General features: G+C 33.8%; 1 protein-coding gene and 1 pseudogene across 2 annotated transcripts; one reads left to right on the top strand and one right to left on the bottom strand.

Annotated features, from left to right (window-relative positions):
• The first annotated feature begins 4,559 nt into the window (after nucleotides 1–4,559).
• Nucleotides 4,560–7,850, top strand: LOC143579944 (auxilin-related protein 2-like). The gene is made up of 7 exons (XM_077063115.1): nucleotides 4,560–5,228; nucleotides 5,855–5,996; nucleotides 6,070–6,170; nucleotides 6,257–6,322; nucleotides 6,407–6,496; nucleotides 7,167–7,343; nucleotides 7,753–7,850. The coding sequence occupies exons 1-7, from the start codon at nucleotides 4,587–4,589 to the stop codon at nucleotides 7,789–7,791; spliced, it is 1,257 nt and encodes a 418-aa protein (XP_076919230.1). The 5' UTR covers nucleotides 4,560–4,586; the 3' UTR covers nucleotides 7,792–7,850.
• A 1,515-nt stretch (nucleotides 7,851–9,365) lies between these two features.
• On the bottom strand, nucleotides 9,366–11,163 carry LOC143579943 (adenine DNA glycosylase-like; annotated as a pseudogene). The gene is made up of 6 exons (XR_013143557.1): nucleotides 10,833–11,163; nucleotides 10,709–10,768; nucleotides 10,406–10,522; nucleotides 9,704–10,331; nucleotides 9,522–9,630; nucleotides 9,366–9,450 (listed from the first exon to the last, which is right to left on the bottom strand). The product of XR_013143557.1 is annotated as an adenine DNA glycosylase-like (transcript).
• Nucleotides 11,164–11,899: the final 736 nt, after the last annotated feature.

Below are 11,899 nucleotides of genomic sequence, written 5' to 3'. Positions count from 1 at the left end.
ACTTCTTATTTAACCCCACCATATATATATATATATATATAGAGAGAGAGAGAGGGGATGGATACTTTAAGAACTCCTTAAGTTTTAAGAACTCAAAGAACCAATCTCAACCACAAACTTCAAATAAATATGTTGCTCTCATTAGTTTGGAATATAATAATTCATCATATCAATTAAAACTTTATTTAAAATTGAAAAGGGCATAATGGGTAATTTTTTCTCACCAATTTTTCAAGGTTACGTTAAAGTCATGTAAATCAATCACATCATCAAGTCTTTCCTACTTTGTTTTTAAAATTATATAAGTTTTTATACATCTTTTACAAATCATGTTTTAATATTTATAATAAACCTAGAGTTTTAACTTATAAAATATTCATATTTTGAAATAATGTAATAACTAGAATTAAAATTTCCATGATCTTCGAAGCGTAATCAAATTTTTATTTAATAAAGAACGAAACTAAATAAATATAAAAAAGGACACTCAAATAAAATATCTAAAAACTATTAGTAACAAAAAAATACCAAAAAACTATTTCGCTAATGTTTATATTTCCTTTAGTCAGTCCTTTCAAATCAACAGTTCAACACTTTGTTATCTAACCATTCTCTCACCTTTTTGAAATGGTTATAAAAGATTATAGACAATCTATTTATTTCCTTTTTACTCTCTACACACAAACAGAGAATTGCACACCCAAACCATACAAATTACATAAATAGCCCAAGTTACACGATTACAAAAACCACACAAATTATAAAAATTATCCTAAGTACTCAAATTACTCAAATTACGACGTAATACAAAAATTACATAAATTACACTAGGTACATAAATTACCCAAATTATTACACAATACACAAATTACATATATTATCCAAATTACATGTACAACAATTACACAGATTACTCAAATTACATCTAGACCAATTACACAAATTACCCAACTTACTACACAATATTCAAAATAACATAAATTACTCAAATTACATCTACACCAATTACACAAGTTATTACCCAATACACAAATAAAAAATTACCTGAATTACATCTACACCAAGTAAACAAATTACCCAATTACTATACAATGCACAAATGACATAAATTACCCAAATTACATATGCACCAATTACACAAAACTACATAAATTACACAACACAAAATAAACATATTCCATAAAAAACACGAATTACACATATTAAATAAATTAAAATATACAAAAGTTAAAATACTTTCATCAAGTAAGCAAATACCTAATATACTTTCATTAGAAAGAAACCAAAGATTTTTTATTCTAGGATGAAATTTGGAACGAAGATTACCTAAAAATTGAAAATGAATGTAAATGTGAGAACACATAGTCTTACTTTTTGTTACTGGGATGAAAATTTTAAATCATAGTGAACGATTTGGTTTACGGTTTATATCACTGTATAAAACTGGACCACACCATAAACTTTGAGTATAGTTTAATTTTTAATCATTTTATATTACATATATTTAACTAATAATAACGGTTTGGTTAAAGTGTTAATGTAGCCCATAATGTCGTTGTGTCTGATGGAATTACACTGTTTATCATGACATTTGATTATATTTGTTCTTTAAAAAAAAGACTAGAACCCCTAATCTCCTATTACACATCTTAACTACCTTACCTCCCATCAAAATGGGATCAACGATTATATTTGTTCTCAAATTGATTTTGATTGTTAAAATTATTTTTATATCATTAATTAGCAAGTGTTTACTATGAAGCTCTTAAGTATATTAATACTTTTAATGAAATTTAATAAATGAACCACAATAAAAAAAAAGTAAACAAGTAACCATAGCCGTAAAGAATAATTTTGGAAATTTAATGAAATAGTCATGAAACTTAATAAATGAACTACAATAAAAGAAGTAAATAAATAACTATTGGCATTGAAAAATAATACGGTACTCTACAAAATCATAATATGGGTAATATGAAACAACTTCATTTACAAAAATAATTACTGGTAAATATATTTTTAGTGGAAATAACTATCGAAATACGTGTGATAATATTTTAATAGAGGAGAGAAAAAAAACAAATGTAAAATTACCACCATATCCTCAAATAATCTTAGCCACAAATAAAAGTTTAAAGTCAATAATCAGTTACAACCATTGATCAATATTATCAATGGCTAAGATAATTTTTAAAGTTCTTAAAACTCAATTAGGTTCTTAATTGAAATCAACCATATATATATATACATATATTGTAAAACAAAACATTTTTTGCCCTTCAATACTGTCGTCACCATTGCAATTGTTATAATAAATGTTGCGATTGATTTCTGTAACTGTTAGATATGACGATGATAGCGGTTATTAGAGAAACAACGCGACGATTGAAGCGACCGTACACGCATGAACTAATTAATATATTGGTTCAGTGTTTCTTTTAAATGTTTATTGTTATCGGATATAACCGCCATATCACAAATATACGTAAATAAATAAAAGTTGTGCCTTTGAAAGGAGGCTTTTGTTCTTAAAATTGTTCCTCCATTTAATTATACATGCATGTTTCATTCTTAAAGATGTGCCTGTTAATTGACCTTGACCTTAACCGTTTGTGGTTCCCTTAGGCAAAAATATATTTTGTGTTAAAAAAATACAAAAGGTTATATGTTAAAAAAATACAAAAGGTAAGTTAATTTTGACCCCCCCAATTTTAAATGCAGTAGATAGAATGGTGAGAGTTTAAACAACACTACTTTATAATAAGTTCAATAAACAACACTAGTTGTCTTCTTATTTACAACGATATACAATGGTGGGAGGGAACACCAAAACATTAAACAACACTATTTTTCAATATATGATGTTACTTTTCAATAAGTTCAATAATCAACGCTAGTTTTCTTTTTATTTACAACGATATTCGGTGGTGGGAACTTTAAACTACGCTAGTTTTCAATAAAAAACGCTACTTTTCAGTAAGTCTAATAAACAACGCTATTTTTTTCTTATTTATAACATGTTTAGAAAATTGTTCTTTTTAAAACGGTGGATTACATCTTATTCAACGGTTGACTTTCACACTGTTGTAAAACATTTTTATGACCGGTGTTATAAGACGTTTTTATAGTAGTGTATTATTAAAAAGGGCAACTTCATCTCCTTTTCTTCGGCTCAAAGTTTTTAGTTGGGTCAAGTTACCCCATCATTATAATTATGATTATGTAACGGAAATTCTAGAATAGTCTTGTAAAATGCAATTGTCACCAATGTAAATCATTTGCAGTTAAGTGGATATTTGTAATTACATGTTGAATTATTTGGAGAGCAAAGAACAATAAGTTTTTAACAAGTAGACTTCATCAATTGTCAAGGAGGTTAGAATATGAAGACAACCTGCCAATCCGGTGGATGTCAAGGCGGTTAGGGACATAAAGACAACAAGCTAATCTGGTTCCATGCACCGCCTAGGCACCTATGGGAATCGAATTTTATATAATTGAGCCTTGATGCACTGATGAGATAACCTTACCCATTATGAGTATTGATCACTCAAGATCCAGGTATCAGATCTGATCTAGTCAACCAAATGGACGATTTGGGCCTTTTAGCTAGAGATTTCGGGTACAAGCCCCAAGGCAAATCCGACCGAGATCAAACCAGCAGGTCAACACCAATGACGTCGGATATCGATTACGATTCGATTTTTAGCAATAACAATAATAATAATAATAATAATAAAGCGGTTTACGATAAGCCTGTGTATGATGATGATGATGATATATTTGAAGGAGTGCCCGGGATGAAGAGCAAACCAATGAGGTTTGAGGAGGAGAAGGATAATATATTTGATGATCTATTGGGGAATCTAGTTCCGGTTAAGGCTAAGGCTAAGGCTAAGGCTAAGGCTAAGGCTAGGAGTCCAAGGGGGTTTCATGATTTGCTTCCTGGCTTCCGATCCACTAACAGGTACTCACTCCTTCATCCCATCCCATCCCCTACCCTAAGTGGATAATAATAATAATAATACCAAATGTAATGTGTTCAATTTCAAATTCTTCTATCCTTTTCTCACAGATCGGATTCAGAGTCAAAGGCAACTTCCAACCCATTTGGGGTTCTAGACTCCAAATCAATTCCCAAGGTTAGTAGTATATCTCAAACCACAACCACCAGCATGTTTGTTGACTTAGACCCCCTTCATGGATTTCCTAAGCCTGCACCCGCATTCTCATCTCCTAAAGAGCCAACACACAACAACCTTCATGTACAACCCGTCTTCTTCGATGCCAACCGACCTACATATACCGACTCCAGTTCATCAGATATATGGCTCACCGTGTCTGAAATACCTCTGCTCACACAACCCACCCGGGCCCCACCCCCTTCAAGACCACCCGAAACAAGTTATTTTGCTTCAACTACCAGAATACCTGACAGTGATCCTCCAAATCATGCCAACTTTTCTCAAACCTTTAACCCTTTTCAATCGCAATCCAAGAGTCCTATGGCTTCAACACTAGACGAGTTTGAGAGTGGGACCCATGATAATGGTGAAGAGATTGCTTCAAACTCAGCTACTGCTGCAATGAAGGACGCTATGGATCGGGTCGAGGCTAAATTTAGGCATGCAAAGGAACTAAGGGAAAGACAAAACCTAAAAGCTTCTAGAAACAAAGAATCTTTGAAACCACAAAAGGACGAAATGCCCACAGAGGAAGAAGAAGAAGAAAGAGAGAAAGCTAGACTTGAAAGAGAGAGAGAAAGGCAAGCAGTGGAGAGGGCTACACGGGAAGCCCGTGAAAGAGCAGCAGCTGAGGCCCGTGAGAGAGCATCTGCTGAGGCCCGATTAAAGGCTGAACGGGCTGCGGTTCAAAGGGCCCAAGCAGAGGCCCGTGAGAGGGCCGCTATCGATGCAAAAGAAAGAGCAGAACGGGCTGCTAGAGATGCCCGCGAACGGGCTTCAACAGAAGCTAGTGAAAAGGCTGCTGCAGAGGCTCGTGAGAAAGCGGCCCATGAAAAAGCTGCTGTTGCAAGAGCTGAAGCAGATGCAAGGCGGAGAGCAGAAAGGGCTGCTGTTGACCGGGTGGCTGCTGAGGCTAGAGAGAGAGCAGCTGTTGATGCTAGAGAGAGAGCTGCCGCCAAGGTTAATCAACAAAAGAATGATAATGACCTTGAGTCGTTTTTCAGTTCCCGACCAAGCAGTGCCCCAAGACCCAGATCAACTTCTGTGAGTATATGATGTTATATATATATATATTCATACACACGTGTATATATATGTCTGTGTTTGTATAGAAGAGGGTTTTAATTAGAACACAGTATTTTGCGAGAACAAGAACAAAATAAATTATTCATTTTTTCGATGCTAAAAAATTTAAAATATTAAAAAATGGTTGAAATGCAATGTTTATTCTTTCTCTTTCAACATTTTAAAAAATGTAAACAAAATTTGACAATTTAAAGAACCTGCAGGTAATTTTATAAAAATGAATAAAGTATATGGAAGAATTATTTTAATGATTTTTTATATACATAACATTGACATTTGTATGTAAGAAGTAAAAGTCTTCAAAAAGATATGGGTGTACGTTTAAAAGTGAAAAAAAAGAAGCATATGAACAATTTATTTATTGTTTTTTTTTTCATATGCATAACATTGACATTCGTATGTAAGAATCAAACACTTAAAAAACTATGAACTATTGATAGAAAACTTTAATGATTTAGGTTTTTTGTTCTCACAATAATTTTGTGCTTTGTAATGAAGATCTCCCTATAATGTATATGTGTATGTATATACACACACAGTATTACGGACCTAACTAATAATAAATTTTTATGTTTGTAATGCAGGACTCTGCACCGGATTCACTATTCCAGAATAGACGGGGCCCAGAAGGGTCTCAGAGGACCTCCTCTACTGGAGCATCCTCAAATATGAGGAAAGCGTCTTCTACCACCAATATTGTTGATGACCTTAGCTCAATATTTGGAGGTATACATTAATTTAGAGTAGCTTAAATCTGTAATCTCTTTTTACTCACTAATTATTGGTTTTAATTTAAAAGCTGCTCCTACATCTGCTGGAGAGTTCCAAGATGTTGAAGGTGAAACTGAGGAACGACGAAGAGCTAGGCTTGAAAGACAACAACGCACACAGGAGCGTGCGGTAAATATTTTTTGAGTATTTTTATTTAAATAAAATTGTTTTCATGTGCAAGTTTTAGTTTTGATTATATGCGCTTTCTTGCATAGGCTAAAGCACTTGCCGAAAAGAATAACCGTGATCTCCAAACTCAGAGGGAACAAGAAGAAAGACATGTAAGTATTGTTATTGTATTGCATCTCTTTTGTGCATCATAAGATTACATATGACAATATGTCAATCTTTTGTTTTCATCACAGAGGATTTCTGAAACCCTAGATGTTGAAATCAAGCGTTGGGCTGCTGGTAAAGAAGGAAAATTGCGTGCACTTCTTTCAACATTACAATATGTATGTCTTGATATCCCTTTATTATATTATTATTATTATTATTATTATTATTATTATTATTATTATTATTCTTTCTTGTGTTAATTATTTTTAAAATTTTTAAGTTACAAATATTCAAATTAATTTAAAAAGGTTGAAGATTTTAAACATTCCTTAATTTTTTTAAACGTTTTTTACGTATTTTAGGTTTTTTTAACAATATTACACGTGGAATCAATTATTTTATTTCGTTAGAATTAGTATATATTTTCGTGTCCCAAACATGTATTTTATATATTTAATATCTGAGAATTGAGATGTAGTCCAGACATTATAACTATCTTGTTTTTAGTAGTTTTGTTATGCATCTCAGATTTGTTTGGAAAACATATATTTGTATTTTAAATGTAAGTGATCTTTATTCTTTACTTTCTTGCCACATGTATAATATAGTGTATTTAAAGCTGACAAGGTTTTCCCGGTAAAATTATTTTATTTTCACAACAAGATAGACAATAGTAAACTAAATTGATAATAATAAATAAAAATATAAGACAAAACAAAAGAAGGCTTATGCTTTGTCAAACTGTCAAATTCTACTTTGGTCTGTTTTCTTTTACCTTCTCTGTTTATGATGATAATTTTAACTAGACAGTGAATGTGTGAAACAACTCTGTTGATTTGCTATTAGGTTTTGTGGCCGGGATGCGGTTGGCAGCCTGTTTCATTGACTGATTTAATAACCGGTGCCAATGTAAAAAAGGCTTATAGAAAGGCAACTTTGTGCGTCCATCCCGACAAGGTGCAACAAAAAGGAGCAAATCTTCAACAGAAATATGTTGCTGAAAAAGTGTTTGACCTGCTTAAGGTACTAAATACATACATTCCTTAAGAGAGAAAATTTCAAAAATGGGACCATATTTTGCATGTTTGGTTTAAACCAGCAAACTTAGCCCAAACATTTGTGAGAGGGTTGCATGGTTAGTTTTAACGGAAAATTGATGTCATGTGCCATTCAGGTGAGGGTACTTGTGTCTTTTCAAATTTGGAAGGCTAATAAAATACTCTTTCAAACTCCTAAAGTCAACTTCATTACCTTCGATCAGTGGCACAAATGTTTGGTGAGGACTAAACCTGCAACCCTTTCACAAATGATTCGCAATTTTTGAAATCTGGGGACCATATTTTGTAATATGATCAAATCACACGCACCGCCTGTGCAATTTTCTCTTATATATGAAGAAGCTAATGTTCATAATTTTGATTTTGAATAATAGGAGGCGTGGAACAAGTTTAACTCAGAGGAGCTTTTTTAAGTGATGTGATTGATGAATGATTTTTTGAGTTTTAATATATGCACATGGTGTCCATATTATATGAGCTTGTGATTTTACATGAGCTTCAAAGGTAATGGTTACGGGTAAGCAAGTCGCCTGTTGGTCGGGTGTATATTAGTGTCATTGTAACTGCTGGATGATGAATATGTGGAAATTGTTTGTTGATGTAGATTAAGATTCTTGAATACTACGTGAAGGATGAGTGCGGTCTGTCTGCACATTCTTTATGATCTTTCTATGTGTGTACGTTTATCTTTTTTCATGAGCTATTTTTTTGAACTTTAAATAATGCTGTTTGTTTTAAGTTGAAATTTTTGTTTACTGTCTTGTGATGTCGGTTTTGACTAAAATTATGGGTTAAATCTAACTAATTTTATGCAGTTGATTTATTGTGTGAAAAGATTCTAAAATATTATACAAGTAACTTAATCTTTAAAATGTATGATTAACAAATCCGACGAAGATGAACACGCAAAGAGAAACCCTAAAACAATGAAACACAATTACCTCATAGCATTATAGAATGCTAAAAGCTACACATTTTTTCATCATATGAAGAAAATGGACCATAAGACGAAATTGATCATGACTCAAAAGCTGGCATATGTAAAGCAACAGACCCAAATGCAATAGAAACCACTTGTTTAAAATTACAAGTGAAACAACACTAAGATACATACATTGATGCAAAATATATAAATATTTCAAGATTAAAACAAAGTGCAATACTGAATGTATAAAATAATTAAACCGAGAATGACATGAAGTTGGTAAGGTGCATAAGTTCATTATGATGACTCAAAGCAAGCCGCCTTGTCGATTTCATGCAAGCTATTTTTCAAGTAAGCTTCAAGATTCAAACCATATGAATATAACCGATTTTTTCAAAACTTTTAATTTTGTATTCAGATTGGTAAAATTCATTAAAAAGAAAAACACTAAGTTTTAGTTGGAACTTAGAACAGTTGGTTTCATGTATCCTGACCTGACCATCAGCTAGACACTAAACTACCATACCAAACTATGAAGTAAACTGTATAATTCTCAAACCAACCGAACAAACTACTTTGATTTGCACAATTATACCGGTTCATCAACACTCCTAACTCTTGGCGTCATTTTTCATTTTACTGATGGGAGACGTTTAAGAATCTTTCGCTGAATGTTTTTGATAGGAACCAAAAACTAGAATATTTATTTTATTGAAATAAGAAGATAGTTGGCCAGATTCGAGAGGGGCTAGTTTCCGATTTAATCAATTCGAGATGGTAAGCCTCCAATTACAAGATAATCAAAATAAACAAGACATGGAAAACTAAAACATAAATGGAATACTTAAAAACATAATTTAGGTAATTAATGCCTCCTAACATTCAGCCGACAGTCAATGGTAAACAGATGGGTTGACCCAGATGGGTTGACCCGCTGATAAGGCGGAGTCGTATCAGTTTCCTTGAAAAAGAGAGCGTGTTAGATCCAGTGTTTGATGTCACAACAAGCATGCAGACCACCAAAACTTGATGCTTAATTAAATAGTTAATAAAGTAACACTTTTAAAGAGCAGCATTTTCACTGGCTACACTATCTTGAAACTGGACTTGATCTACACTGTCTAAACTTCTGGACCATGCTATAAGCCTGCAAATAATCATTGTCAAAAACAAATAAAAAAGACAGAAAATGCAGCTTCAAAGTATAAAATATTAAGCCATGAAAGTTTTACCTTTCTAACTCCAGTTGATAATCCCATTGTTGCAAGGGTTTTGCTATCAACATATTTGAAGACCATCAGCCCTTTGCCCTTTTTCTTATGCAACTCTGTATGCATGCAAATAACATGTAGAAAATATGTTATACTTATAATAATGTCTTGTAATTAATAAACAAATACCTTGCGATTTTAGAACCAAAAGCTCAATATACATCTTGAGACAAATGTGAGTGAATATATGAACATATTCACCTACTTCATCTCTCGAAACAACATCAGACGACCGATTAACATCTAAACCAAACGAATCCTTCAAAAAATCATCAACAGCTCGTCTCCTTGTAACCAGATCAGCCTTTTCATTTAGCAAAACCGATGGAAACTCCCAAAGGCCAGCAAGGAAACCTTCTTCCGGTCTCTTAACAAGCAGAAACTGACTTCCCGAATCATGCTCGTCACTTTCCAATATTTCAACAACCGTTACAGCAGAATAATCATGCCTTTGTTTCACCTTTGCCACTTTAGTTGGATAACCAGTTACGAGAACCGACGGGTCATGTCTGGTCTTTAAAAGTGCACCACATTGAGCCGACACCGGGCATGATGAACAATCAGGGCTTGAAGGAGTACATAATGTAGCACCGAGCTCCATAACCGCCTGGTTAAAGTCACCGGGCCTTTGACTATCAACCAGTTGGCCAGCTAGTCTCCAGATGTTGTTGACAGTTGCCTTGTCCTTAGGATTTGCAGATATTGTTTTTAACCTTGTAATCACTCTAATAACATTTCCATCAACAACAGGGACAGCCTACATAATAATATGTGCATAAAGAAAAGATAAGTCAAACACCTTTAGTCGCATATAAAAACTAACTAACGCACCTCTTTAAACGCGATAGACGCGATTGCACCTGCAGTGTATTCTCCTATTCCTTTAACCTTAAGAAGATCAGCCACGGATCCAGGAAACTCGCCTCCTTCAACAACCATTTTTGCTCCCTAACATGAAGAATACAAGGCGTCAAAAGGAATACAAAGTGATTTCAATTTTCAAACAATCGGTGTCTAATAATCAGCTGCAACAAAACAGGACTTGGGGTTTACGCCTCCTACCAGCAAAGACATTGAATGAATAAGTGTACTAGATAGTATAAAACCCCAAGAACATGAAAGCAAGTAAGAAACCTCCAACAAGAACCTTGCGCGTCTGTAATAACCTAATCCAGCCCACATCTCATTAACCTCCTGTATGACAATAATAACATTACATTAGACAAGTAAATATTAAATTAAAATGGTTAAAACTGACCTCAATAGAAGCTTGAGCAAGGTGATGAACAGTGGGCCATTTGTCCATCCACCTATTGAAATAGCTGATAACAGTCTGAACCCTTGTTTGTTGGAGCATGATTTCTGAAACCCAGACAGCATATGCTTTTGTTTCGTAGTTATTATTACCTGAGTTGATTCTTCGCCATGGAAGGTCTCTTGTACCATTTTAATAACGATCCCCTTATTTCTGCAATTTCCTTAACTTGGAAGTCTTCTATGTCGTCGACTGCTTCAGGTTTGGATTGGCGTGTTCTTTTGTTGGATGTGGTGTTGGTTTTCTTCTTCTTCATGGTTTGTTTGCCGGTGAAAATGGAACTCGAATGATAAATTTGAAATTTTGGGGGTTGTCGGTCTGTCTCCGGCCAAATATTATATAAATCTCTATGGGTTGGTACCTCTTTAGCCATTTCATTTAGGAGTCGACCCTGAGTCAAGCCATGGTGAGTTTGAGCTAGAGCTTGAAATTAAACGAGTTAACTTAGTTAGGCTCGATCTTCATTTTCAAGTTAAACGAGCCTAAGATCGAGCCATAACCCGCACCAAGAGTTTGGCTTGGTTACAAAAATGAGTGATAGGGATATATTTGTGATTTATGCTTTGTGTAGAGTTTACGGTCTCAAGTATTATCATTATAATCGGTTTTATTCAAGGGCTTAAGCACCAGACATAATATACGTGTGCTTTGAAGTAATACTACCGTGTTCATCGTCTTTAATTCATCTTCGTTCTTGAATCACCACATAGTTAGTTTCCGCCTAACTACGTGTATACCTGATATCATATTGAAAGATCCATCCACGGGACTTACAACTGGTATCAGAGCTTATAAATCTATTCTAGGCTCGGTAATTGATATACATGAATCAAGAACTGTGTTGTTGCTGCTGCCGTTGTTCTTCGAAAATCTTAAAGAACATCATCGTGTTCATCGGAGTGTGCTTTTGGAAATGATAGATAAAAATTCATTCAATTTTCAAAAGATCTCAAAATCCCATAAACTTAGGGATTTTTGAGTTATCTCCAAGTAATCTGGTTCTCGGTCTA

Source organism: Bidens hawaiensis, unplaced genomic scaffold (genome assembly GCF_021521415.1).
Source record: "Bidens hawaiensis isolate Kalapana, Puna unplaced genomic scaffold, B.hawaiensis_p1.1 tig00030169_1, whole genome shotgun sequence".
Lineage (NCBI taxonomy): Eukaryota > Viridiplantae > Streptophyta > Magnoliopsida > Asterales > Asteraceae > Bidens > Bidens hawaiensis.
The sequence above is the reverse complement of the archived record's forward strand: the minus strand, read 5'-3'. Positions and strand labels throughout refer to the sequence as shown.

Excerpts from the sequence above, each read along its gene's own strand:
- LOC143579944 (XM_077063115.1), top strand. The coding sequence starts at position 4,587 with ATGAAGGACGCTATGGATCGGGTCGAGGCTAAATTTAGGCATGCAAAG. Across the intron at positions 5,997-6,069 it reads CCTTAGCTCAATATTTGGAG|CTGCTCCTACATCTGCTGGA; the intron begins GTATACATTAAT and ends TTAATTTAAAAG. Across the intron at positions 6,323-6,406 it reads GGGAACAAGAAGAAAGACAT|AGGATTTCTGAAACCCTAGA; the intron begins GTAAGTATTGTT and ends TTTTCATCACAG.